Genomic DNA, 25,631 nt, shown 5'->3' on the forward strand with positions numbered 1-25,631 from the left:
GACGAAAGCCACCAATTTGTTTTGATTTCTAGCTGCTTTTTTTTTTTTTTTTTTGGAAGGTTGAGCAGACCACTTCATTCACTCGGCATCACCTCTTCCCCCATCCCTCTCTTACGTTCGTAAAGCTCGGTTAGCAATGGTGAAGAAGGTTATCGACTCGCGCATCCACACGCTCATCAAGAATGGAGTGCAGTCCAAGCATCGCACGTTCTTTGTTATCGTTGGAGACAAGGGCAAGGACCAGGTCGTGAACCTGCACTGGCTGTTATCGCAGGCACAGGTCACTGCCCGCCCCTCCGTTCTCTGGTGCTACAAGAAGGATCTCGGCTTCAGCAGTCATCGTAAGAAGAGAGAGGCCAAGATCAAGCGCGACGTCAAGAGGGGTATCCGCGAGATTAACGAGGAGGATCCATTCGAGCTGTTCATCTCTGTCACCGACATTCGATACACCTACTACAAGGAGACTCAAAAAATCCTCGGAAACACCTACGGCATGTGCGTTCTTCAGGACTTTGAGGCACTAACGCCGAACTTGCTGGCAAGAACTATCGAGACTGTCGAGGGCGGTGGAATCATTGTGCTTTTGCTCAAGAGCATGTCGTCGTTGAAGCAGTTGTACACCATGTCCATGGTATGTGTATCTCTTTATGGAGTGGATATTGGTAACTCAATCTATCATCGGTGCAGGATCTTACTAATACCACGCTCGACCCTTTGCTTTGCCTTCACTCCATATAGGACGTACACTCAAGATATCGCACAGAGTCACATCATGATGTAGTCGCTCGATTCAACGAACGTTTTATTCTCTCACTTGGAAACTGTCCCTCATGCTTGGTCGTCGACGACGAACTCAATGTTCTCCCTATTTCTTTGGGCAAGAACGTGAAGCCGTTGCCAATCAAGACCGGAGAGGACGCTATGACAGACGAGCAAAGGGATCTGATCAAGATCAAGGAGAGTGTTCAGGATCAGCAACCCATGGGCGCACTTGTCGGCACAGCCAGGACCAAGGATCAGGCAATTGCTGTCATGAAGTTCATCGAGGCCATCGCCGAGAAGACCCTCCGTTCAACCGTTACCCTGACCGCCTCCCGTGGTCGTGGTAAATCCGCTGCACTCGGAATCGCCATGGCCTCAGCCGTCGCTTACGGATACTCCAACATCTTTGTCACTTCACCCAGTCCCGAGAACTTGAAGACATTGTTCGAGTTTGTATTTAAAGGATTCGACGCACTTGGGTACGAGGAACACATGGATTACGATATTGTCCAGTCCACCAACCCAGAGTTTAACAATGCCATCGTTCGTGTCAACGTTTTCAAGCGCGATCATCGCCAAACTATTCAGTACATTCAGCCTCAGGACGCACATACCTTGGGCCAGGCCGAGTTGGTCGTTATCGATGAGGCTGCTGCTATCCCCCTGCCACTCGTAAAGGCGCTTTTGGGCCCATATCTTGTCTTCATGGCTTCGACGATCAACGGCTATGAGGGTACGGGTCGCTCTCTCTCCTTGAAGCTGATTCAGCAGCTCCGTGAGCAGTCGCGCGGATTCGTCGGCAAGGATTTGAACGCCGCAGAGTTGGCGAAGAGCAAGGCAACAGGAACTGCAGCGAGCGCGAGGACGTTGAGGGAGATCGAGCTGAAGGAGCCCATCCGTTACGCACCAGAGGATCCTACAGAGAAATGGCTCAACAAGTTGCTATGCTTGGACGCCACTGTTGTTCAGAAGAATATCTCGGGATGCCCCGCCAAGGAGGAGTGTCAGCTCTTCTACGTCAATCGCGACACGCTCTTCTCATACCATCCCGTTTCAGAGACTTTTTTGCAGCGCATGATGGCCCTCTATGTCGCCAGTCATTACAAGAATACCCCCAACGACTTACAGCTGCTGAGTGATGCTCCCTCTCATCATCTGTTTGTGCTGCTGCCGCCGATCAAGGAGGGCGACCGATCTCTGCCTGACCCTCTGTGCGTTCTTCAGGTGTGTTTGGAGGGTGAGATTTCAAAGCAGACGGTGTTGAACAGCTTGAGCCGTGGTGTTCGTGCAGCAGGAGATTTGATCCCTTGGTTGATTTCGCAGCAATTCCAGGACGACGATTTTGCATCCTTGTCGGGCGCTCGTGTTGTTCGCATTGCGACCCATCCGGACTATGTCAAAATGGGATACGGCTCTAGGGCTTTGGAATTGCTCTCTCAATTCTATGAGGGCCAGTTTTCGATGTTGGCGGAAGACGATAAGGAGAAGCCCGAGTACAGCATGACCCGTGTCGACGATAGTGAGCTTGAAGGAGCGTCCTTGATGACGGATGATATCAAGATCAGAGATCCCAAGAAGATGCCTCCTCTTCTGTTGAAGCTGAGCGAGAAGAAGGCGGAGAAGCTTCACTGGCTCGGCGTCTCCTATGGGTTGACGGGCCCTCTTCACAAGTAAGATTTTTGCACTGGGGAAAACTCACTTTAACGTTTTAGATAAGGATCATCTTGCTAAGTGGTTTACTATTTCTGATTATGTACTCGCAATAGGTTCTGGTCCAAGGCAGGATATGTCCCAGTGTACCTTCGCCAGACTCCTAATGACTTGACGGGTGAATACACCTGCGTGATGCTCCGCACACTCGAGTCATCCCATACACAGACGCAGTGCGACCCCATGTGGCTGTCGTCTTTTGCCAAGGATTTCCATCATCGTTTCCAGAGCCTACTCTCCTTCCAGTTCCGCTCCTTCTCTGCCACGCTGGCGCTCTCGATCCTTGAGTCAGCCCGGTCTGCCAAGCAGGCCAACAGTGAAGGGAACAATGGCGGCGATAGTAGGAACCCTACAGACCTGATGGTCAAACTATTGCGTGGGGGTCCTATCTCAAGGGAACTGGTCGATACGCAGTTCACGGCCTATGACCTGAAGCGTCTGGAGAGTTATGCCAACCAGCTGTTGGACTACCACGTTATCCTGGACTTGCTTCCCCAGATCGCCAGCATTTGGTTCGACGGCAGGATTGACGACGGTGGATTCAAATTGACCAACATCCAGTCGGCGTTGTTGTTGGCTCTGGGATTGCAGCGCAAGACCATTGATGACTTTGAGGTAAAAAAAAAAAAAATGCTGTCAATGACTATACTCCAACGAATGCGAGCGTTTGTTCCCTATTTCGGTCCCTGTTTTTGCTAACGTGCATTTCCCTGTGCTTTTTATTTTATTTTTTGTCGCATTTTATAGAAGGAAATTGGACTTTCGGCATCACAGCTGCTGGCCTTCTTTATCAAGATGATCCGCAAGTTCTCGGATGTGTTCAAGGAACAAAAGACCCGTGCCTACACTGAGGAGATCAATAACAACCGGGCCGCGATCTCTGCACAACAGACCAACAAGAAGAGCGGCAGCGGCATCAATAAGATGAAGCGCGATGTGACCAAGGAGGAAGAATGGGACCCCAACACTGAAGATCTGGATGACGAGCTCGGAAAGGAGGGTCGCTTACGGTTGCGTGAGCTCCAGAAGGCGTCACTGGGTGATGTGGAGAAGATGTACGCGATCGCGAAGGACGAGACCGTGGACTGGTCGATGGCGGAGGCCCAGATTGATAAGAAGGGCAAGTCAACGGTGGTGTCGGTCAAGAACCCGGATTCGACCAAGAAGAGGAATCTGGTCAAGGGCGGCACCGCAAACGAGGTCTTGGAGAAGGAGTCCAAGGAGTTTGTCCGTGGAAAGGCATCGCGACGGGAGGGCAAATCTGCGAAGAGGCGCAAGGTCTGAGGAAAGAGACTGGAGGATCTACAGGTTATCATCTAGAGCGCCCTTATTTGTTCATATTATTATCATATATCAGCTTTTTTTCTTTGTTTACTGCATCATAATAAAATCAGCATTATCGCATTCTAATCGGAATATTGATGATGGAAAAATAGTATGTGGAGAGCTATGGGAGGAAGGACGTCTATTGGATGAAGATGATGGCTGAATGGACATATCGGGCACGGATGGGAACCTGCAGCGGCGTTCTTATTGGACAATGGGTGGTGCTGTGCGATACAGGAGGAGGGGCGATGAAACCAAAGAGAAATAGAGTTTCGCGTGGTTCAAGGAGGTCGGATCATGTCTCGTGGAATGGACGCTTGTGTATAGTTTTTTTTATTATTATTACTACTATTACTATTGTTTGCACTCTTTGCGAGCCATTTTGTTCTCGCACTGTTTCTATTGAGGGCAATCAATGCCTGAAGGGCTTTCTATTGAGCAGCCCTAACTCGATCGTTCATCGTTCGTGATATCTGAACGCTCATCCATCCTACTTCCTGGTATCTTTTTTTTTCTCTTTTTCTTTTTCGTGCTCTAACAGTCGTTTACTGCGACTTTAATTGGGCCAAGGATCCGGTGGGTAACTTGACAAAGGTGTTGCTCGCATCATACAGTCCCGCTGCAGCATTATACCAGGCCAAGAGAGCGGTGATGACTCCCAGGGCGCCTCCGAACTTGGTCACCATGTTGCCGGCAGACAGGTGTGAGAGGTGAGCGGAGGAGAGAACAAAGAAGGTGATGGTGAGGATGAAGAACATGGAGGAGAGGGTCATGGTCGAGCGCACGGTGGCGATCCACATGATGAAGGTGAAGATCCCCCAGGCGAACAAGAAGATGCCCAGGGCGTTGTCGAGGGTATGGTCTGGGGTGTTTGCGTAGGCGGAAACGACCCCGAATCCGGGGATCAGGATCGCGGCGTACGAGAGCCAGAAGGCGCCGTAGGATCTGTGTGGTCGTTGTGTGTTAAAGGTTATCGTATATGTTCATTGTTAATAGATTTCAAAAAATAAAATAGACTTGACGCCAAAGGAGACGAACAGGCTCTCGTTTCAAGAAACGGGGAAAGGAGGGGCGACTATAATCATTTCCCTTTCCTTCTCCGTGATCTGTTTGATCTCGAATTAAAACATATGATGATGAAAAAGAAGAAGAGAAAGGAAAAAAAACAGTGCAGAAGCTTACGTGAAGGCAGTTGCACCAAAGTTGTTGCCGACCTTGAACTCCCACATTCCAGCAAGGATCTGGGTAATGCCTCCATAGAACATCGCGAGACCGGTGACGACAGTAACAGGTCCACCAGACGGAACGCCCGCACCCAAGTTAAAGAGTGAAAGGACAACTGTATATTGGTAAATCCAAGTCTCTGGTTAGAATCGCAATAAGGTTAAAGTGCGTGTGCAGGTTGTCATACGAAAACAACAACTAGTTTTGCGCAACAACGCAGACCAACAGACAAATTAAAAGACACTAGAACACTAGAACTTACAGGTCGTTAGGGCGAATGCACACAGACCCAGGGGACCAGGATTGATTTTGGGGGTGGCAGGCGCCACATTAACATGGTTGTTTTGGCTCTTGTAGTCTTCAATGCCGGACATGATGTAGCGGAGAGTAGTGAGATGGCGATGGATGCAATGAACTGCTGGATGAGGATAATGAATGAATGCGATATAGATGAACGGTAAGGAAATAAAGAAAACAAAAAAGGAAGAAAGAAAAGAAGTCAGAGGACATCCGCGATTATATACAGAGAAAGGAGAAAAGAGCGGCCCCCAAGTGATGACCATAGACAGCACTCCAAGGACTACCAATGATGGTCGCCCCGCTTACACGGTGGGCGAGAAGCCGTTTTCGTTCTGTGGATGCTGCAGGTCAGGACAGCTGCAGCCAGTGTGCTGAGTGGATCCAGCCCAGGTTTATTTTCTATCGATCTGACAGCAACGTACCCAATTCTCTCTGTCTGCACCAGACAACCGACTTGATTTGGACTAGAAAGGGTCGTCAGGAAAGCAGTGGCCTTTATGCTCCATCACACCTCGGTCAATGACCAACTGTGATCCCGCAGTCTAAGCAATCGACTAAGGCACTGGTTTACAGCAGCCCCGCACTATAAAGAAATATAAGCTCTTCTATGGGACACACACACAAAAGCACGTACGAGAGCAATCATCAACGGTCGAGGGAGAGAGAGGGGAGAGAGGAGAGAGAGGGGGAAGAGAGCATGGGTGATAATAACTCGCAGCGAGATCGAAAATAAAACACGGAGAACCGAACTGGCTGCCGCCCTACTGCAGCCAGGTCCTTCCCAACGACTTGTCCCTGAGCTGTCATTCGAAACCCAAAGCCCAGCGCCCGTTACGCAGGGGGTGAATAATTCGTTCGTTACATAAGAACCACCCTTTTCTGCAGGGATAGGTTGCTGCATATTAAGTACTATGCTCAGTGTGGCATGCGCCAGGAGCAACAACAGGAGCAACAACAGGAACAATGACAGGAACAACAACAGGAGCAAGCAAGCAGGTATAATGCAATCCGTAATATGTCTGAGGAGCACTTTGATGCTGGAAACATGAATAGCTATCCAATGAGCCGATCAACGTCGCGTTCCTTTGTTGCGTTCCATTTCTGCGTTCCTTTGTCATGTCCCGCCAGTCTAGATCTTTAGCCCTTTCCACAAACTCAAGAGGGTTGAATGAACATAGAGAGTTGCGGATGTGCTCCGTTGTTTACACTCGGTCGTTTTAGGCCCAAAGGTAGTTTGGATGGCTAGACCACAACAAATTTCTCCGAAGACATGTCGTACAGTCTGAATAGACCAACTCACGTTCCAAGAAAGAAAGAAAAGTTAGAAATGCCCTGGCATCCTCCCGAAAAGGAAGAGAAAATGGGAGCGGCCTAACGGCACTTGGTGGGTGAGGTGCTCGTGCAACCATGAATCTCCTTTATTTGATTCGCCAGGAATTTGTCCAAGCCCACGAAAGCCGATTCGATCCGCACCCTACAAGCTACTTTGAGGCAAGATCATCATGAACAACAACAGTACATGCTGCACAGTACGTTGGGAGCACTGTGCGAGCTAGACTACCGCTGTGCCCTCCAACCCGATGTTCACATCCATACCGCAATATACCGGAAAATGCTACAACCCCACAGATCGCTGCCCTGTCGGTCATACGAAAAAGTTTGATTATCGCTCAGGCGGAGCCATGGGTTGAATGCACCAAGACGCTGTCGAAGAGCGTACTGCTAATGGATGGGATGACACATATGGCACGAAGGGATATTTAGTTCGGTCAAAGAGTGAGGGGGCTGCGTACAATAGGATGATAAGGAAGAGAACAGAGTTATCCCCAGGGCTGAGGTTGTGGACCTTGGGCTAAGGTTGTGAGGGCGATAGATAGACTATCAGCTAGGGCACATCCTGGCGACATCCAGAGGCTAGAAGCAGGTCCGATTGGCCTGCCCAGCGCATGAATCATATGACATGGTGGTGGCCCGCAGGAGCGTTGCTCATGGAACCCAAATGCCAGCATCTGCATCCTACTGGCAGAACCTTGGTTGGAGGGAGGGTATTGGGTTTAGAGTGTAGATTTGCTAAACGAATACCCGCTCCGCTTCGATCTCTATGGCCGATATGACTAACAAACAAAGGGTGTAGGCCACCTATGCTCCACCCCACCCACGCGCTATCTTCTGCCGACCCTATAAAAGGGACTGGTCCCAGGAGCCATAATGCGCCTCGTCTCTTCTTCTTCCTCCATCCCATCCGCCTCCTCCTCGTCTCTATCTAGCCGCAGCAGGGTCTCCTACGCAGCCAAAAAACCCTCTTCCTCATCCTCCCACCTCCCCACTCTCCTCTTTCCCCCTACACACCACCCACTCGACCGCATCATGAGTGCAATCGGCGAGAAAACTGCCGTCGGCTATACCACGGAGAAGATGGAGAGCATCGACTCCGAACAAGGCTACAGCCATGCATCAGAACAGCTCGACCCCGCTGCCGTGGGCAGACTCCGGAGAAAGATCGATACCCATCTTATCCCTCTCATCTCCGTCCTCTATCTCTGCTCTTTCCTGGATCGAGTCAACATCGGTAAGCGCGCCACCGCTTTTCTTTTCTTCCGCTCAAGACAATGTCCTTGGCATGAACAATTGGATAAACCCCCCATTGCCAGTCTCTTACCATAAATGAAATTCTCCTATGCCTCATTTTACGATCAACAGGAAATGCAAAGGTCGCTGGTTTGGCCACGGACATTGCGCTGACTGCAAGCGAATACAACTGGGCCCTATCCATTTTCTTCATTGGGTAAGTGAACCACTAAGAATCATGCAAATACTCTCAGGCGCGCTACTTTAGGTTGTTTAGTGTACACATACACCCAAACACTGCATGTTTGTTTCGGCATGCTCCTCACACTAACCACAAACGTTGTTTTCTTTTGTACACGCCGTTTCAATCCACCGCACCAGATATGTCATTTTTGAAATCCCTTCCAACATCCTGCTCAAGTTGATGGGACCCAGGAAGTGGATTACTATCGTTATGATTGCCTGGGGCGCTATCATGATTGCTATGGCCGCCGTCCACAATGCCGCTGGATTGCTTGCTGCCCGTTTCTTCCTTGGATTGACTGAATCTGGACTGTTCCCCGGCTCTGTGTATCTCATCTCACTATGGTACACTCGTTCTGAGCAGGCCCTGCGCAACGGATTGTTCTTCAGTACCGCAACCATGGCTGGTGCTTTTGGAGGTGTCTTGGCCTACGGAATTGCGCAGATGGAGGGTGTTAGAGGTCTTCATGGTATGTTCCTGAGTGTGCATTTGCAAATGGACTAAGAGAGAGAAAAAAAAAGAGATCGCTGTTGAAGCTCGTCTGATCGCTGACACACTTTCAAAATGATATGCTACTTTAGGATGGCAATGGATCTTCATCTTGGAGGGTCTGCCCACCGTGCTGTTGACGATCGTTGTGTTCTTCTTCTTGCCCGACTTCCCCGGAACGGCTCGCTTCTTGAGCACAGAGGAGAAGGACTTGGCTGTGAGGCGCTTGGTCATCGATGCTGGTCCAGCTACTCAGACAGAGTTCTCATGGAAGCAGTTCCGCAGCGTTTTCACCGACTGGAAGGTCTATATGCACATGATCACCTATATCCTCAATGCCACGCCACTCTATTCGCTTTCGCTATTCTTGCCTTCCATCGTCCAGGGCTTCCACTTCAAGTAAGTATCGGGGGGAGGGGGAGGTTTTCCCACATAGTGACCTGTAGAACATGGCTGAGAGGCGGTATTTGCACGACAGCAATCTGACAAGCATACCTCTTTGTTTGTGTTCTTTTTTATAGTCCTCTGACAACACAGGCCATGACAGCGCCCGCCTATGTGATCGCCTGTCTTTTCACCATTGCCTGCGCTTTCTCCTCTGATCGCTTCCGCGAACGTGGCTACCACTATGCCATCCCTACTTTCGTCGGCTGCTTGGGCTACATTCTCCTGATTGTCACCAAGGACTCGCACACTGTGAGCCGTTATGTCAGTTTGACGATCACTGCGAGCGGTGTATTCTCTTCGGTGCCTCCTATGCTCTCATGGTTCACGACCAATATTGGAGGCCATACCAAGCGTGGAGTTGCAACTGCTGCCATTATCTCCTTTGGAAATATTGGAGGAGCGATCGGCGGACAGATCTACAGAGCATCGGATGTAGCAGACGGATATGTTCGTGGTCACACCATCTGCGCCTGCATGATGGGTATCTCTGGTCTCTTGATCCTGGTGATGAAGTTCTTGTTGGCCAGAGAGAACAAGCGCAGGGCCAACTTGACCCCTGAGGAGTTTGCTCGGGAGGCCGAGGGCGAGGACCTGTGCGATTACCACCCTGCCTTTGTCTACTACACGTAGATGTTCAACGGCGCTTAACATTACTCTGTAAATATAATAAACCGACGCTGGCACAATGAACATGTTGTGTTTAAAGATCTTCATTGTCAAAGGGATATATGTGTCATACCCCTCCTTGCTTGACTGAGAACAAGAACATCGCCAACTGCATTCTGACAGGTGTCCGGTTTTTTTCTTCTAAAAAAAAGAAAAAAAAAAAAGGTCAACGCCGTTTCTTGAAGGGGGAGCAATGAAAACACCCTCTATGGTTGTCTATCATTAGCACTTTCGATAAATGAATGGGATCTACTAATGAGAGTTCTGCTCCTTCTTGCATCATTTATCCTCTATTTCCCACTACCGTGGCCTCATCATCATGCCTTCATCTGTGATCCAGCACTCTCTCCAACAAAAACAGTCATTTCATTTACAGACACTCTTCTATGCGGCTTCCCTCCCTCCTCCCCAAATGCTCCCAGACCATTGCACTTTCCGGACTCTGCAGAACCATTGGCGACCAAAGCTGAGGTCTGGAACGATTTATAAGCGCAGACACGGCTGGACTACACGATCGACCGAGACATTCGACCAGAACTCGGGAAGTGGTGGTGCAAAAAGGTGAGGTGGGAAGATCAACAAGTTGCCCTTGTGCCGATCCCTGTACGACAATACAAATTGTCAAACGGATTAAAGGACTATTCTATCGATACTAGTTTATTTTTGGAAGCGGTCCACAATATGATATTCAGCATTCTTCCTTTGTATGCGCCAAGTTACATCCATGGGTGGACGTTGTCTGCACAGCGGTTCGAATCCTTGTTCTTGTTCGATCAACTCGAACGGAGGAGTGCTCCTGCCAATCTTTGTGAAACAAACAAATCCAGCTTTTGTCTGTCTGTGGTGCACAGGAAGGCGCGCAAACATTCTGCTCGTCATACTCCCAGCATATACACACATTCAAATGCTCCCACATCCTGCCATAGCCATCACCGTCATCATCTCCATTTCCTTAATCGAGAGGGATGTATACCACAAACGGATAACCTCTGTCATGAGAAGCAACCATGCATACGCATTTGGTTCTATACTTTTTTTTTTTTTTTTTTTAATTTTAAATTGTGCTATAGCATCACCATATGTTCATGGTCAGGCTATCAACGTCGGTCATCCTGTTCCTTATTCTTGGTATCAAATATCTGCTCTGACGGACGAGACTACTTTCACTTTGAATTGAAACCAAACCATATACTCCTTTCGCTTTTTGTATTTTGCAACCGAATAAAAAAAAATGCATTTATTGTACTTTATTACAAAACAACCCTGTTTGCAGGCGATTTTCGAGAAGTGAAGAAAAGTAAATTCTAAGGAGCAATTTACTTCTTGCCACCGGCCTTCTGGGCAGCCTTGGTGACCTTGCCACCCTTGCCATCGGTCTTCTCAACGGACTTGATGACACCGACGGCAACGGTCTGACGCATGTCACGGACGGCGAAACGTCCCAGAGGGGGGTACTCCTGGAAGGACTCAACGCAGAGGGGCTTGGAGGGAACCATCTTGACGATGGCAGCATCACCAGACTTGATAAACTTGGGGAACTCCTCCATGGCCTTACCGGTACGGCGATCGATCTTCTCGAGGATCTCAGCGAACTTGCAGGCAATGTGGGCAGTGTGGCAGTCCAAAACGGGAGCGTATCCGTTCGAGATCTGACCGGGGTGGTTCAAGACAATAACCTGGGCGTTGAAGGAAGCAGCCTCCTTGGCGGGGTCGTTCTTGGAGTCAGAGCAGACGTTACCACGGCGAATATCCTTGACAGAGACGTTCTTGACGTTGAATCCGACGTTGTCACCGGGGATACCCTCAGTGAGGACTTCGTGATGCATCTCAACGGACTTGACTTCAGTGGTGACGTTGGAGGGGGCGAAGGTGACAACCATACCGGCCTTGATGATACCAGTCTCGACACGACCGACGGGAACTGTTCCGATACCACCAATCTTGTAGACATCCTGGAGGGGAAGACGGAGGGGCTTCTCGGTGGGGCGGCTTGGGGGCTCAATAGCATCGATGGCCTCCAAAAGGGTCTTACCCTTCTGGGTACCAGACTTGATCTCCTTGGTCCATCCCTTGAACCAGGGCATGTTGGTGGACTCCTCCAACATGTTGTCTCCGTGCCAGCCAGAGATGGGGACGAAGGCAACGGTCTTGGGGTTGTAACCGACCTTCTTGACGAAGGTGGAAACTTCCTTGACAATTTCCTCGAAGCGGTCCTGGGACCACTTGGTGGTGTCCATCTTGTTGACGGCAACGATGAGCTGCTTGACACCGAGGGTGAAGGCAAGAAGAGCGTGCTCACGGGTCTGACCATCCTTGGAGATACCAGCCTCGAACTCACCAGTACCACCGGCGATAATGAGAACAGCGCAATCGGCCTGGGAGGTACCAGTGATCATGTTCTTAATGAAATCACGATGTCCGGGGGCATCAATGACGGTGACGTAGTACTTGGGGGTCTCGAACTTCCAGAGGGCAATGTCGATGGTAATACCACGCTCACGCTCGGCCTTAAGCTTGTCAAGAACCCAGGCGTACTTGAAAGAACCCTTTCCGAGTTCAGCGGCTTCCTTCTCGAACTTCTCGATGGTACGCTTGTCGATACCACCGCACTTGTAGATCAAGTGACCAGTGGTGGTGGACTTGCCGGAATCGACGTGTCCGATAACGACGACGTTAACGTGAGTCTTTTCTTTACCCATACTATTGGGAGGGAGGAAAAAGGCACGTTGGCGGACGAGTTAGATATGATTCACACCAGATGACCTGGGTAAGGTTTTGGGAAAAAATATTTTGGGGAAGGAGGCATGGAAGAGGGGTACAAAACACAACAGGAGGGGCAGCGGTGTGGGAGGAAAGGAGGACAACGATTGGAGTCAACGCAGAAAGGTTGCTATCCAACTGTTACTCCCCTTCACTCTCGTTGCGCTGGAGATAGAGCAGGCCGAGTAGGCAGCATAGGGCTCAATGAAACAATAGCGAGAGCAACAGGGGAAAAAATTCTCGCTCGGGGACGATTACAGAGCGGCAGCGATGGCAAAGACGAAGGAGGATGGATAGATAGAGCGAGCGAGAGGGACGAATAGATCGATGGATTGATGGATGCAAAGTGCAAGAGAGGATGGATGGAAAGCCCAGGGTTGGTCGGGCAATCCACTGGCAGGGTCCTCGGACAACAACTTACTTGTTAAAACGAAAAGTTAAAGTGAAAGGAGGAGCACACGGCTGCATACTCGAGGCAGACTTATATATGCTTCGGTGACTGCTCCCCCTTCCCACTATCCTTGACCAATCGTTGGGCAACGAAGGGGTCGCCCGTCGGTGTTTGTAACTTTTTTCTTGATTTGTTTATTTTCTATCTTTTTTCTGCTTCAGCTTCGGTTTGGAAGGCCTTGTTGGTCGAGAGGGTTCTGGCGACCTCCTATCCAATGCCAGGGGATGAGTCCGCTCCTCTTCCTCCATTGGTTTCTGCTTGTGGGTTTAGGTGGAAGGAAAGCTGTCTGCATCAATCGCCGCTCTGATTTAATCTATCCAATCAAGCGTAAAGAATAGAGGACAGGCAAGGACGAAGGATGCTGCCTTGTCTACGCGACCCTAGATTGCTGCTGCGCCCCTCTCTGGGGTCTCATTATGTGCCACGCCTCCTCTTAGCAGATGTGCAAGATCGGTTAACCATTGAACATAGGATGACGTATCGGCTAGGGATACGTAGGGTCAAGACTCAAGGTGATGTTAAAGAAAGGGAGGGAGTTTTCTACTAGACCTGTTGGTCGCTGACATAACCTGCATTGGCCGATGGTACACCCGTGAGAAAGTCAGCGATCGATAAGTGGATGGATACCAACGAAGAGCGACTGATGGCCACTTAAGCATGTCTTTCCCCCTGTTAGAGTAGCCCATGGAAATAGCATACTGTGCACGCCACAGTCCACAGCATGCCTTGCGGCGTGCGCATCTTTTCTATGGCGGAGAAGAGGGTCATGATGTGTTGTCAGTCCGTGCCCACCCACAACAGTATAGTGTAGAATAGTGCTCACTCACTCACTCACCCACTCACTCCGCCCGACTGCTTTCTCTGCTTGCTGGAGAGTGACCCCCTGGACCAGCAACAACAGCGGCGATCGCACACACGCTCATTTCGTTCGTGACCCTTTCAGCCGACATCCCTCCCCCTCTCCTATTAACTCTCATACCCATAACACATAAACTGTACTTGTAATGGCCCTGGCCGAGGTCAAAGAACCCCCTCCCAAACCAACGCGGATTCGTGCCGCCACCACTACCACCACCAGTCCTTCGAAATCAACTTCCCCTGGAACAACAGCGATGATCATCACTCAACCCCCTGCCCTCTCAAAGACCCCCATCCCCCTGTCCCGACCTGCCCCCAGGATACCGGTCTCAGCACCCAACCCAGCCCCACTTGCTCCTGCAGAACCCGGAAAGGGCCCCAGTCTGGTCGAAACTGCAAGAGAAGAAAAACAAGACCTCATAGCAGCCAGGAAAAAAAAACTCCTGCCTCTTCCAGAACCCGGGATTCCCTCCAAGACCACAGCGCCTCTATCCCTGTCAACCAATCAAGGGTCAGTGGATGGGATCAAGGGTGCTGTAGCCAGCAAAGCTCCCCGTGATGCTATCCAACGCGCCTCATCCGCACCAATGCCGCCACCAAAACCAAAGAGGATTTCCCTCGCACCTCAGCCCAAGGCGAAGCCATTGAGCCTCCAATCCATCCCTCTTCAACCCAAGGTCGAAGCCTCTACACGCGCCACGACCGCACCAGCGACAGCAGCAATGTCTTCATCGCCCCCTGCAACCCCTAATTCGATACCCAACGTCATGCAGTCGCAGGAAACAACAAAGCCGAAAACGCCCTCGAACTCTGTTCTCGCGTCACCAACCCAACCTGTGCTACCACCTGCAAAGAAGCCCAGGTCTGCTGAGCATCCTACCGATGGATGTTTGATCCCGGCCGACTCGGAATCGCTACAGCAGCGGTTTAAGAGCCAGATGCGGACTGTACCATCGTCGTCCCCACCTCCGTCCATGTCCATGTCGCATCCAAATATCGGAGCAAAGACAACACCCTTGACGCCAGAGAAGACCAGCGATTCTGCTGCAGGAACGAATCCTACGTTGATCGGTGCGCGTTCTCGCTTGCGATCTACATCGGATGCCAAGGCTGCCACGTCTCTGGCGGTAGCGATTCCCTATACAGCGATGAATCATGCTGCAAATACGTCTTCATTAGACGACAGTACAGGATTCGGGTTTGCTGACAGCAGGGGATATGCTGGTGCCTTGGTGTCGCCCACCTTTCCATCACCCACATTTAGAAGGAATGGCTCATATGACGATGACGCAGACGATGGATCGTCAGGGGTAGTGGCGGCAGAGCGATTGGCAGCATCTCTACACAAGATCCAGGTGTTGGCACAGGGACAGACCGAGCGCATGAAACAGATCAACTATGCGGAAAAGAGGGCCGATTTAGCAGAAGTTGTGCAAGAAAAAAGTTCGCTCTGGAGGGCTCGGGGCGCCGAGTGGGGCGGGATCGCTAAAAAGGCGTGGGAAGATCGCGGTGGGATGGGCGGCATTGCAGGAGGCATTGCCGATCGCTGGAAACGACGAGGTATGCACGCGCTAAGAATTCTAGAAATCTTTGGTGAGCACATTAACATCCACATGTTGGAGTCACTAAGTCCGGTTCTGGTATCTTTTGCCAATCATATACTGCTATTATCTAGGCGATGGAATGAACGATGGAGCGCCTTACCATTCACGACCTGGTGCCAGTGCCGTTATTTTTGGTCTGTCTTTGGAGGAAGCTGTCAGGGTCTCGAAGATATCCGCATCTACTGGAGTGCCGGCCATTGTCACACGATGCATAGAGTATCTGGATATCATGGGAGTGGAAGAGATCGGACTCTATCGAGTGTCAGGGAGCACCACAAACGTGAATCGACTCAAGACCATCTTTGACGGCGGTAAGGAAAAGTTAGAGAGATGTTCATGGAAATAGGAACCCATTCCTTTACTTATCGATTTATCAAACTACCATTATTACTACTATAGGCGACGATTATGACTTTTTACAAAAGGGCAACGAACCACAGAACCCACACGATGTCGCTACCCTGCTGAAACTTTACCTCCGCGAATGTAAGTTGGGTGAAGCCTCAATGGTTGTTTGTACGTCAGCTTGATTACCACAATTACTAATGCTCGCTCTTATCGTCTTATATTGTAGTGCCATCGCCGATCATACCCTTCGATATCATGCCCACATTCAGCAGCATCGACTTTTCAGAATCGGACCAGCAGCCAGCACAGAAGCTTAAAGACGCGCTTCGTCTATTGCCACTGGAGAACTATATCCTTCTTGCGACACTATGTCAACATCTCTCCAACCTTGCCGATTATGAAAACTACACAAAGATGAACATCTCGAACCTCGGACTGATTTTTTGTCCGACTCTGCAAATTGGTTCCGTTCTCTTCAAAAATCTCCTCGGTGGTGATGGTGGCGAAGAAGACCGTCGAAAATGTCTGCTGGCCGTCTGGGACGATCTGGCTATGAAGCGTGAGGAAATGGAGAACCTAGAGATGATCAAGGATTTCGAGATGGGACTCCAGTTTGAAAAAAACGGTGACCGCGCCTTCATTGACGACTCTAGTCGGGAACGAGAGCGAGAACGAGAACTACAGCTGCAACAACAGGAAAAGGCCCAGGGACATGATTTGGGACGTCAAAGCTGGGAGGAAATCGACCGCGATCTCCTGAACCTTAGTTCATCTCCGCCACCACAAACTACAATAGCATCATCACCGTTCCGCCCCATGGGGTCTTCAGGATCGAAGCCATTGTCCTCAATCCAAAATACCCATTGGTCTGGCGAAGCATTCGACACTAGCACAGTCAAACCATCTGAACCACCTTTAGATCTGTACGACGAAATGATGAAAAAGGAGTTGACGGAGGCGACGAACACTCCACTGATCGATTTGAGCGCTGAGGTCGAAGATCCGGAGACAATGGACCCTCGATGGCGGAGACATGCCCGTGAACCAGCAATGAATCGACGATCAGAGAGTCCGCCTAATGTAAGAGTCGCAAGGCACGAAAGGTTACCAGCGGTGTCACTGCGCTACTAAGAAAAAAAAAAGGGAATGAATGACCATAATTGTAAATAAACCCGCCGAATCTTATGGATACAGCGCGTTGATCATGGCGATGAATTTATTAGTGAATGGAAAGAAAGAGTATGCTCTGCGATGAAGGAGGAGGGAACACGAAAGGGGGGAGGAGGAGGGGGGGAGGAAAGGAGGGAAGGATTCTAGCTAGTAACATGAGGTAAACAGTTGAGCAGTAATGTAGTCGACCTTGTCGTGGGCATGAGTATGTTGATGAATTTATACAATGGTCGAAACACCAGTGCCTCCGGTGACGGTACTGGAGGCCGGGGTTTGACCGCGGATGGCAGCAATTCCGTAGGCGATGGCTGCGAACGTCAAGAACAGAGCCGAGACGACCTGGACGGTTCTATGGCCCACACCAACGGCAACCCACATCAAAACCGCGAACCTATTAACGGACGGTAAATTAAAAAAAAAAAAAAAAAAAAAAAGTGTGTGTGTGAGCGCACAGCCCCGGATTTATGTCTTTGCCACCAAATATAAGGGGGATTTTTTTTTTTTTTTTTTTTTGGCGGCGTCATATATAGATTTCCACTCCAAGAGACCGCGTATAAGTTGATCCGATCCCCCCTAGGCGTTTACTGACATCACTTACACGAGGTAGGCTGCGGTGCGGAGGTAGGAGTTTTGGAACTTTGACATGTAGCTGTCGCTAAAGATAGAGAGGGGGGGAGAGGAAGGGATATGAAGACAGTCGAGGAATTGTGAGTCGATATGGTTACGCTTTTGCCTTGTCTTGCCTTGTCTTGCCTTGTCTTGAGTACGCATTACATGTCCTTCAAATATCATGTCGTCGATTCAATCCTCTTCATGTGCAGTCGGCTTTTGACAAATACGTACAAGTTAACGCTTGTGGGACAGCACTACCACGAAAAAAAAAAAAAAAAAAAAAAAAAAAAAAAAGACGGAAAAACACACGGATGAGGATGTCAGTTCAGGAACACATCGTAACAGCCTTGGAAGTAAAAAAAAGCCCAAATTTTATCTTTCCTCTTATTTTTTTTGGAGGGCACTAGTGAAGTTGATCTCCTTACCTTCATGCAAAGAGGGATCTCAATAAAGACCAACAAGAAAGCGATGATCCTATCCACAAGATCCAACACAACAAAGAAAAAGCCCCAAGAGCCGGAATTTGGTTAGCCAAAATCTACGATACCGCGCACACAACGGAGAGAACGGCGTCCTGTAAGTTCTTACCATCCCATGAGGGACCATCCAAGCGAGAAGTTGATGATGCCAAAGATGATCAAGGCTAGCGTTTGTTTTTTTTCCCGCGCGAAAGAGTCGGTGCAGTGGTTTTTTTTTTTTAGTATCCAGTGAATTGTGTTGTGAGTTTGGCATAAATGCCTTCCTCCATCCTTTGTTCACTTGCGGTCCATTTTGCTACCACATCCGTATTACTGCTGCACATACCGATAATAGAGATCAGACCACACCTATAAGCATCAATAGCAATAAGAGAAGGAGCACTGGGTTAATCAACCTTGACGTGACACAAACCCTCAAAAAGTTCATTTACAGTACCATTGGCCGTAGAGGGAGAAGTTTCCAGAGCGGAATTCGTCGATAAGTGACATCTTGGCGGAACGAGGGGTGGTGGTGGTAGTTGAATGTCGAATGAGAATGAGAATGAGAAAGGGAAGGGAATGAGAGAATGTTAATGAGTCAAGAGAACAATGTTAAGAGATACAGCTGAAGAACGATGTCATATTCCACACCGACGGGAACATCCTCTGGAAGCGGCCGGTCCTTCCGGCAGTCGCTTTGATCCGCGTTCTGCGGCATTTTGGATTTTAATACCGCCAGGGCTGTCTTCTGAAACAAGACCAAAAAAGAAAATGTTTAGTCAGTGTCTTATGGCGACTGCACACACCAGTCCAGCGCTACACGAAAACCGCTGATGTTCACGCGTCGGCGATGGCGCGTCTCGACCTTGACATCGCTCCGCAGACTTCTTGCTTTCCCACGTTCCCATGCTTCATTCATTTGCAAGTCATACCATGGGCCCCTTACGTGCCTGCTGCCCTTCATATGTATCGTATCGTATCGTATCATTCGAAACATCTTGCAACAGATGATCCACTCGGTTAGTTACTACGCATTGACACGCTAGAAGTCCACTCCAAGATACTGTTTGATCATCAAACGGAACAACCAAAGATGCTCAAGATCCGCAAGAGAGTTTTGTATACACTTGATGATGAACTGCCAATTGACATTGCCCAACAAAGATTTGCTCTTTAAGTAGTTCTGGATTGGCGAGAAGCGACTGTTGCTGTAGGTTCTAGGCCGACTATGTGTTTCCATCATCTCACGCGATGCCTTCTTCTCCTTCTCCTCTGTAGAAACCTACAGTAGCGTCTATCAGGTTATAACAATCAGGATCACCACGAGTAAGACACTAAAGAGGAGGATAAGGAGCAGTAAGCAATCGAAAAATTCAAGGAAGGTCATATCCGCTATTGCTGCAAGTTGCTGGATAGGTCGTCAACTAGGGGAGGGCTGAAACTGCGCCAAAGCGCGGACTTCACGAATAGATCCTGACATAAAGAGAGGCCTTTTAAACAAACGTGCTATGCAGGCTGAAGTCGGCGATCAACATCAAGATGCAATCTATGTAGGAATTGATCATTCTGGCAGGATTTTGTTCCTTGATATCACAAAGCGAGCAACCTCCTTGTCCGGCGAGCACCGCTATATAGCCAGGTACTCCAACACAGGCAGTGGATCGCAGGAAGCCAAGGATCGGAAGACGTATAGACGACATCACAGCTGACGGCACAATATCTCAAGTATGGCGCCCATCCGTGGATAGGCACCTTGTACAGTCGAAACTGGTTTTTAGGCCGCATTCTCTTATGAAAACGCGGCTTAAAACTTTAATTGGATTGAATTGAATCTCTCCTTTCGTATGTAATTCTCGCGCTTTCTCCATCCTGACATCTCATGAACCCACAAATCTGCGACAAAGCAAAACCGAGCAAGGCAAGTCTTTCCCTTGCAGCTGAGCACAGTTCTGCCCTTGTATCCGACCACAGTGCCCCCAATCCCTCCTCGACTGTCGAGGAGTTTAGCTGCGGTTAGCGATTGGGAGTCATTGCGAGGATGCAGCGGTTATTTTCTCCCTTCCATCAGCACTCCCAATCCCTCCTTGACTGCCGAGGAGTTTAGCTGAGGTTAGCGATTGGGATTGTTGCGAGGACGTGGAGTTTTTTTGTAATCGTTCCATTGTAATCAAACAATAGCTGAGGTTAGCCTACTCCCTCCCATGCTCGTGAGGGAGTGTGGCTGTGGCCCGTTGATTAGGATTGTTTGCAGCTGGCTCGTGCTTTTAGAACCCATTTTTACTCTATGCCACTTTGCAATCAAACAATAGCTGAGGCTAGCCCAATCCCTCTCATGCTTGTGTGGGAGTGTAGCTGCGGTTCGTCGATTGGGATTGATTGCGGACAGGGGCAAAATGAATGGAGACTCGAACAATGCCATAACATGGATATTACACAGTTTATTAATGCACTCTTTTCTCTCTCTTTTACTATTACTACATGTTGTGGGGGGGAGGGAAGGAGGAGGGTATGGGCGATCAAGGTCATCCGGAACAAGAAGCGGTTCCATTGTAAGGCCGTAGTCGAGTGCAATATCTTGAGCCACTTGATCAAATGGGTAAGCTTCATGGTACATTTTTTTTTCCGTATTCTTGCTAGCAATGAAATCAAAAAAGTGCCAATCTGACTTCGGCGTGATTTATTGGACAATCATGGATGGTGTACATACAAATAGGTTCGCAAGCCAGTCTTGAACTCGACACGATCGAGGGGACATTGCTGCTAAAGATGAAGTACAAGGGGCGGGTGAGTGGGCTGTATTTTCCCGTTCCGAGACGCGAACGCCTTTTAATCGGTCTGACCGTGCTTGATGCGGTGTTCTACAGAGAATAGTTCGCAAAGATTAAACACGAGGCTAGAAAGCATATGCGACAGATACGCGAAAGAATGCATGAAGAGACACCTACTTTGGCTACGGTCAAGGGGCCCAGGGCCGGCAGCAGCACGGTAACGTCGAGTCGGTCGTGTGGTAACTTGAACCGTCCAAGGCTCTTTGGGACGTAGATGGCCTCGTGCTCCAGGTTCATGATGAAGACCTCGCAAACGTTGTCTAGAAAAGGTAGATGTGTGTTATGTGTGAATAGCGAGGGGTATTAGTACTCTTGCCATCACATCATGGGAGGGTGGGAAGGTACATAATACGCTTCACACTGCCTTGCACTTGTTCTGAAGCATACTGTTCACGAGAAACCCGACTACTGTCACGTCCTGTACGTTTGCGTGAATGAGCATGTTAAGTGCAATCATCATGCAAGGCAATTTACGGGTATCATCCTCGGCATCTTCCTTGGTCGTCTTTGGCTTCTTAACCTCCATGATGGCAAAGCACAGCTGGCCGGCCTTGGCAAAGAAGTCAGATTGTAGCACTTTCTCGTAGCCGTTTGGGACTGGCAGTTGGCCGCGTTGCCTAGGATAAAATAAAGAGAGAGTTGAGTATACATGGACGCGGACAAGGTATTGCAGATAGTCAAAAAAAATGTGCATGAAGGGTAGTCTTACCAATGCTGTTCAGTGCGAGACATCTAGTCGCGACATAAGACCTTTGACTAGAAATGCCTATTCATTTTCAAATACAATCGCTGAATCGAAGTTTAGACCATTAAAGTGCGTATTACCCATCCCTCTACAAACCAATGTTCGCCGTTCGTCAATATGACCTCTAGTTTAAAGGGTTTGAGCTTCAACGATTTCTACGTACAGTCGCGACTAGATGTCCCACTATACTAGGCCCAAAGAACTGAAAACGGCGTCAATTATTGGCATGACCGACTGCTTGATGTAAGTATCCTCAATTCGTGCCAGTCCTGTTCGATCCTGCCACGGAGCATTGGTAGCGGTGTATGCGGCCAGGATGTCTCCCACCAGGTCACTCAACTCCAGGCTTGTTCTTCCCAACGTCGCCTTGAAGTCAAGGTATTCTTTCGAAGCTGCAGCGAGCGCGAACTTGACAAAGAGGTTGACTTCCTGACGTGGCGCTTCTGGTACATAGATCTGGACAAGTCTAGCCGCGATTTCGTTCAAAACAATGCTCGATGAACGCCCTCGTGAAGATGAAATTCAGCGTCCTAGGGGAAGAGCAAAGGTGTTACCGCCGTCAAAGACGAGTACACAACTATCAAACCCATAAAACATGCTCAGCGACTTTCAAAGGGGTGTCATGAACTTACAAAAGGTCGTCGGTCTCATGCCTGATGTTCTGCTGGGACATGTTTGCGCGGCGTGCACTCATCAATCTGTCTGATACGTTCACGCCTTTGCTAAACCAAAAGTCACCGATCAGCCTACTTGATGGCTCGCCTGGTCCATGGATATTGCTCTTTCCTTCTTGAAGGATAATCGACCCGAATGACGTTCTGGTGCTGGACTTGTGGGAATAGTCATCGTCACTTGGATCTGAGGGGCTGAGGATACCGACAGCATAGAAAACCTCATTCTCCTTCTGCTGCTGCTGCTGCCCCTGCTGTTGCTGACAGTAGCTCTGCACCTGCTTGAGTTCCACGAGCGCCCGATGGAGCTGATGGCGGTCGACTGCCTTTTGCAGCTTGGGCGAGTCTTTAGCGGCTGACATGATGTTTCTGATCTGATGAAAGCAAGAGAAACAAAGGCAAGTTGTTACCTGAAAGATGCCTAAACTGACAACTGAAACAACAGTTACGAATGTACCCGCAGCTTCCTTAGAGGCTCCTGCTCCTTCCAGTAGTCCTTCAACGCAGCCTGTTCATTCACCCACAGTTCTTGCATCCGCTTTCCAATTGCCTTCACCTCCAAATCCTCAGACGAAGCCGCCTTTATAGCAATCGCAAGGCACTTGGTATGCAGGTCCGATTTATTCGCAAGGCCGCGGGCCCACTGAGCGAAAGCGACTGGGCCAAGGTCGAGAGGGCTGGCTTTTCTGAATGCGGCAAGAGTGTATTGGACTTTTGGTGACATTATCGGTTGGAGTTTTCTAAATTAACATTTTCAATGTCGCTTTCAAAAACCTGGACAGAGCGGGAAAAACGCCTCCAGGAAGCAATGCAAACCAGGCAGCGGCTACAGCTTCAGTAATCTATCGCACCCCTTCGTGGCAAAACCTCGGCAGTACACAGCGCAGAGTTTGTTCCAGCACCAACACCTCTTTCAGGACCATCGTCCAGCACGATACCTCTACAACTGTCCACTGGTCCGTCATTGTCAAGCATACCATCTCTATCGCCATCACCATTTCTACAACAACCCCCCCCTCCAAGCCAACGCAGATCAGGAAACAAACAACACGGACTCTTCCTCAATCAGCGGATCCCCAACATCTACACGCAGGCCTGCTGCACAGCCGCGATCAGCTAGAGGGACTCCTGCTCACCGGCAACACTACAATAAGTTCACCACCCAATATATGGATACGCGCGCCATTTTGGAGTCAGCTTTGACCATTACTAGTCAACACACACACAGACTGATGGGCGAGGTCAGGCTGATCAATAAGACATGTATAGGACTATCAAGCAACGTCAAGAGGATCGATGGGATGTACGCCGGATTATCAAGCGACGTGTCCGCATTACAGAGGCGAGTGGAAACTACGCGGATACAAAAAGAACTTTGGCCGAACTCTCCGACCGAACAGAATGGATGGTATCGGCCATGATGCAGCCTCAGCAAAACATGGAGTGTAGAGCCCAGCAAGTACATAAGGACATGGACGAACTCAAAGATGATCTACGATCAACAAAGAGGAAGCTCGAGGATTTGCATGAGGATGTGCTTCGTACAAAGTATACAACACCCTTGTTCAGGACTAATAATGGTGATAACTATTTCCAGCTTCAACCACCCACTATGCAATGAGGCAAGTCTTATCAAATACAGATCTGCTATATATCATTGAGACTGCAGGCTATGGACTACTCTCCTCGACCGCCCTGCTGCATGTCCTCTCGGTCGTCATGAAATGTGTATGGTGCAACCGTCACCACCCGGCTCTGGTTCCACTGCTCACGTGTAGCAAGGTACTCCTCCAAGGTTGGTGGACCCATAGCATAAAATCCCTAGATAGAGGAGCCACGGCCAACACAGATCTGTATGTTGGAAAACAAGACGCACAGAGGATAATACACTCCCACAATAGACAGTCCTGCTCGCATATTGTGGGGGATGCGGACATGGGACCAGTTGTTGGTAAGATAGGCAAATGCCCACTCCACACGAAGTCGTCCATTTCTTATTCCTCCATTGAAAGCGTCTTGCTCGTCTGTAATCTTGCGACCACGGAAAGGGCCGAGGAGGCTGATAGTACGCATTTATCCTTCATCACCGTAGATGATCATTGTATTGCTGGCAGGGTCAATGGAATGCTGGCGCAGGTAATTCAGGAGTCTTGAATCTAGCAGCATCGCCGAGTCATGTTGCCGACTTAGGAAAGGTCCACTCAACTGCGCAATAATCCCATCAGAGGCCATGATGCCTTGATACTTGAGGGAGTGCTGCTTCTTGTGGCCGCTATAGGGAAAGTCTTGGTTCTCCTCTGGATGGCATACCTCCATGTGGGTGCCGTCGACAAATCCCCAGCAGTTGGCAAGGGAAGTGTTCTTGGTGTGTACTACCTGTGCAAAACGCTCCAGATACACAGGCGTTAGTCGGGCATGGTCGAAAAGAAGCAGATGCTTCCAGTGTTGATAGATATAACGGGAAACAACACGGAACATGGTTGATGAGATTCCTTCCATCCGACCGGAGACAGTAACCATATCCGAGAAGCGTCGCGGGTATGACAGTCGATAGAGAATTAGATTAAGCCTGCACAAGGTGCCTAATGAGCTGTGATTTCCCAGTCTATATCTGAGCGCAATAAAACTATAAAGATCGCTTACAGTTTTATTCGTTTGTAGAAATGGCGGGAAGTTCACTCTTGTCAGTTTAAAGACTATTTATACCGTAAGATGAGCGATCGTTCCTTTTTTTTTTTTTTGTTCTCGACTTTCACCAAGTCAGACACTTTACAATGTCCACGATAATAATCGTAGAGGAGCATAAGCAACTGATCTCTGGTGAAAACAAAAGTGGTCCATACATATTTTAAACAGATACTTGAACATTCTGGCGATTCATCACAAAATAAAATGCGATATCCTTGTCATCTGCGCAAGCAACTCAGACTACGCTGGCTCCACAGATTGGCGCTATCGAGAAGCAACTAAAAGGTCATCCTCATTCTTAGGCAATGTGATAATTTCCGGAGCAAATTGTCCATGCTTGAACATCTAAATAGCAGGCCACAAGATGATTAGACGACGCGTCTGAATGGATTGGTCATTGCAATTACCGAACCACGATGGCACTACACACCACCAGATCAATGCAGCAAGCAGGTCAGAGACAGTAGATCCGACGCGGGCAGTGCAGTCGGCGTATGTAATCGGTCGTTCCATGTTGTTTGTATCCACGAAAAAGTCGATCTGGTCTCTGTCCAATCGCAACGAGGCACCTGCGCTTGTCCCTCGAACGAGAACGCGTCTCCGAGGCACACGGCATGCGCTATGGATGATCCCCTCGTGGTGCGGTGGAAACATGCAAAATAAGAAAGACCAATTGGTATCAGCGGTTTGTAGTGGATGATG

The 25,631-nt window shown here is 49.3% G+C and overlaps 9 protein-coding genes across 9 annotated transcripts; 4 read left to right on the plus strand and 5 right to left on the minus strand.

Annotated features, from left to right (window-relative positions):
- The first annotated feature begins 69 nt into the window (after nucleotides 1-69).
- Nucleotides 70-3,867, plus strand: BC939DRAFT_413905 (GNAT acetyltransferase 2-domain-containing protein). The gene is made up of 4 exons (XM_051552969.1): nucleotides 70-631; nucleotides 739-2,432; nucleotides 2,529-3,087; nucleotides 3,220-3,867. The coding sequence occupies exons 1-4, from the start codon at nucleotides 137-139 to the stop codon at nucleotides 3,754-3,756; spliced, it is 3,285 nt and encodes a 1,094-aa protein (XP_051409490.1). The 5' UTR covers nucleotides 70-136; the 3' UTR covers nucleotides 3,757-3,867.
- Nucleotides 3,868-4,114: 247 nt separating this feature from the next.
- Nucleotides 4,115-5,528, minus strand: BC939DRAFT_459760 (GPR1/FUN34/yaaH family-domain-containing protein). The gene is made up of 3 exons (XM_051556772.1): nucleotides 5,285-5,528; nucleotides 4,981-5,137; nucleotides 4,115-4,743 (listed from the first exon to the last, which is right to left on the minus strand). Exons 1-3 carry the CDS (start codon nucleotides 5,394-5,396, stop codon nucleotides 4,344-4,346), a joined length of 669 nt encoding a protein of 222 aa, XP_051409491.1. The 5' UTR covers nucleotides 5,397-5,528; the 3' UTR covers nucleotides 4,115-4,343.
- A 1,976-nt stretch (nucleotides 5,529-7,504) lies between these two features.
- On the plus strand, nucleotides 7,505-9,762 carry BC939DRAFT_459762 (major facilitator superfamily domain-containing protein). Its single transcript, XM_051556773.1, has 5 exons — nucleotides 7,505-7,891; nucleotides 8,023-8,107; nucleotides 8,272-8,603; nucleotides 8,716-9,022; nucleotides 9,145-9,762. The coding sequence occupies exons 1-5, from the start codon at nucleotides 7,531-7,533 to the stop codon at nucleotides 9,698-9,700; spliced, it is 1,641 nt and encodes a 546-aa protein (XP_051409492.1). The 5' UTR covers nucleotides 7,505-7,530; the 3' UTR covers nucleotides 9,701-9,762.
- Nucleotides 9,763-10,982: 1,220 nt separating this feature from the next.
- On the minus strand, nucleotides 10,983-13,134 carry BC939DRAFT_253635 (translation elongation factor EF-1 alpha). Its single transcript, XM_051551018.1, has 2 exons — nucleotides 12,918-13,134; nucleotides 10,983-12,436 (listed from the first exon to the last, which is right to left on the minus strand). The coding sequence occupies exons 1-2, from the start codon at nucleotides 12,962-12,964 to the stop codon at nucleotides 11,053-11,055; spliced, it is 1,431 nt and encodes a 476-aa protein (XP_051409493.1). The 5' UTR covers nucleotides 12,965-13,134; the 3' UTR covers nucleotides 10,983-11,052.
- A 589-nt stretch (nucleotides 13,135-13,723) lies between these two features.
- Nucleotides 13,724-16,643, plus strand: BC939DRAFT_253893 (uncharacterized protein). The gene is made up of 2 exons (XM_051551019.1): nucleotides 13,724-15,141; nucleotides 16,134-16,643. The coding sequence occupies exons 1-2, from the start codon at nucleotides 13,952-13,954 to the stop codon at nucleotides 16,156-16,158; spliced, it is 1,215 nt and encodes a 404-aa protein (XP_051409494.1). The 5' UTR covers nucleotides 13,724-13,951; the 3' UTR covers nucleotides 16,159-16,643.
- Nucleotides 16,644-17,017: 374 nt separating this feature from the next.
- BC939DRAFT_253453 (uncharacterized protein) lies at nucleotides 17,018-18,668 on the minus strand. Its single transcript, XM_051551017.1, has 7 exons — nucleotides 18,455-18,668; nucleotides 18,344-18,366; nucleotides 18,128-18,182; nucleotides 17,965-18,013; nucleotides 17,771-17,793; nucleotides 17,526-17,582; nucleotides 17,018-17,318 (listed from the first exon to the last, which is right to left on the minus strand). The coding sequence occupies exons 1-7, from the start codon at nucleotides 18,505-18,507 to the stop codon at nucleotides 17,147-17,149; spliced, it is 432 nt and encodes a 143-aa protein (XP_051409495.1). The 5' UTR covers nucleotides 18,508-18,668; the 3' UTR covers nucleotides 17,018-17,146.
- A 2,155-nt stretch (nucleotides 18,669-20,823) lies between these two features.
- Nucleotides 20,824-22,603, minus strand: BC939DRAFT_479478 (uncharacterized protein; the record flags this gene model as incomplete). The annotated part of the gene is made up of 8 exons (XM_051558853.1): nucleotides 20,824-20,855; nucleotides 20,943-21,085; nucleotides 21,171-21,243; nucleotides 21,300-21,442; nucleotides 21,535-21,557; nucleotides 21,651-21,725; nucleotides 21,760-22,036; nucleotides 22,203-22,603. 8 exons carry the CDS (start codon nucleotides 22,601-22,603, stop codon nucleotides 20,824-20,826), a joined length of 1,167 nt encoding a protein of 388 aa, XP_051409496.1.
- A 768-nt stretch (nucleotides 22,604-23,371) lies between these two features.
- BC939DRAFT_253914 (uncharacterized protein) lies at nucleotides 23,372-23,962 on the plus strand. The gene has a single exon (XM_051551020.1). It carries the CDS (start codon nucleotides 23,503-23,505, stop codon nucleotides 23,860-23,862), a length of 360 nt encoding a protein of 119 aa, XP_051409497.1. The 5' UTR covers nucleotides 23,372-23,502; the 3' UTR covers nucleotides 23,863-23,962.
- Nucleotides 23,963-24,062: 100 nt separating this feature from the next.
- Nucleotides 24,063-24,314, minus strand: BC939DRAFT_400279 (uncharacterized protein; the record flags this gene model as incomplete). Its single annotated transcript, XM_051552532.1, has 1 exon — nucleotides 24,063-24,314. The coding sequence occupies one exon, from the start codon at nucleotides 24,312-24,314 to the stop codon at nucleotides 24,063-24,065; it is 252 nt and encodes an 83-aa protein (XP_051409498.1).
- Between the last annotated feature and the right edge of the window lie 1,317 nt (nucleotides 24,315-25,631).

The sequence above is a fragment of the Gamsiella multidivaricata genome (assembly GCF_025024155.1).
Source record: "Gamsiella multidivaricata strain RSA 2152 chromosome Unknown BC939scaffold_59, whole genome shotgun sequence".
Classification (NCBI taxonomy): Eukaryota; Fungi; Mortierellomycota; class Mortierellomycetes; order Mortierellales; family Mortierellaceae; genus Gamsiella; species Gamsiella multidivaricata.

Coding starts and splice junctions, on each gene's coding strand:
- BC939DRAFT_413905 (XM_051552969.1), top strand. CDS start 137: ATGGTGAAGAAGGTTATCGACTCGCGCATCCACACGCTCATCAAGAAT. Junction 632..738: donor AGTTGTACACCATGTCCATG/GTATGTGTATCT, acceptor CACTCCATATAG/GACGTACACTCAAGATATCG. Junction 3,088..3,219: donor AGACCATTGATGACTTTGAG/GTAAAAAAAAAA, acceptor CGCATTTTATAG/AAGGAAATTGGACTTTCGGC.
- BC939DRAFT_459760 (XM_051556772.1), bottom strand. CDS start 5,396: ATGTCCGGCATTGAAGACTACAAGAGCCAAAACAACCATGTTAATGTG. Junction 5,138..5,284: donor TGCATTCGCCCTAACGACCT/GTAAGTTCTAGT, acceptor ACCAATATACAG/TTGTCCTTTCACTCTTTAAC. Junction 4,744..4,980: donor TTTGGTGCAACTGCCTTCAC/GTAAGCTTCTGC, acceptor ACGACCACACAG/ATCCTACGGCGCCTTCTGGC.
- BC939DRAFT_459762 (XM_051556773.1), top strand. CDS start 7,531: ATGCGCCTCGTCTCTTCTTCTTCCTCCATCCCATCCGCCTCCTCCTCG. Junction 7,892..8,022: donor CCTGGATCGAGTCAACATCG/GTAAGCGCGCCA, acceptor TACGATCAACAG/GAAATGCAAAGGTCGCTGGT. Junction 8,604..8,715: donor GGGTGTTAGAGGTCTTCATG/GTATGTTCCTGA, acceptor ATGCTACTTTAG/GATGGCAATGGATCTTCATC.
- BC939DRAFT_253635 (XM_051551018.1), bottom strand. CDS start 12,964: ATGCAGCCGTGTGCTCCTCCTTTCACTTTAACTTTTCGTTTTAACAA. Junction 12,437..12,917: donor TTAACTTTTCGTTTTAACAA/GTAAGTTGTTGT, acceptor CCCTCCCAATAG/TATGGGTAAAGAAAAGACTC.
- BC939DRAFT_253893 (XM_051551019.1), top strand. CDS start 13,952: ATGGCCCTGGCCGAGGTCAAAGAACCCCCTCCCAAACCAACGCGGATT. Junction 15,142..16,133: donor GCGGCAGAGCGATTGGCAGC/ATCTCTACACAA, acceptor CACTATGTCAAC/ATCTCTCCAACCTTGCCGAT.
- BC939DRAFT_253453 (XM_051551017.1), bottom strand. CDS start 18,507: ATGTCACTTATCGACGAATTCCGCTCTGGAAACTTCTCCCTCTACGGC. Junction 18,183..18,343: donor TGGTCTGATCTCTATTATCG/GTATGTGCAGCA, acceptor AACAAACGCTAG/CCTTGATCATCTTTGGCATC. Junction 18,014..18,127: donor GGATGGTCCCTCATGGGATG/GTAAGAACTTAC, acceptor TCTTGTGGATAG/GATCATCGCTTTCTTGTTGG.
- BC939DRAFT_253914 (XM_051551020.1), top strand. CDS start 23,503: ATGTATAGGACTATCAAGCAACGTCAAGAGGATCGATGGGATGTACGC.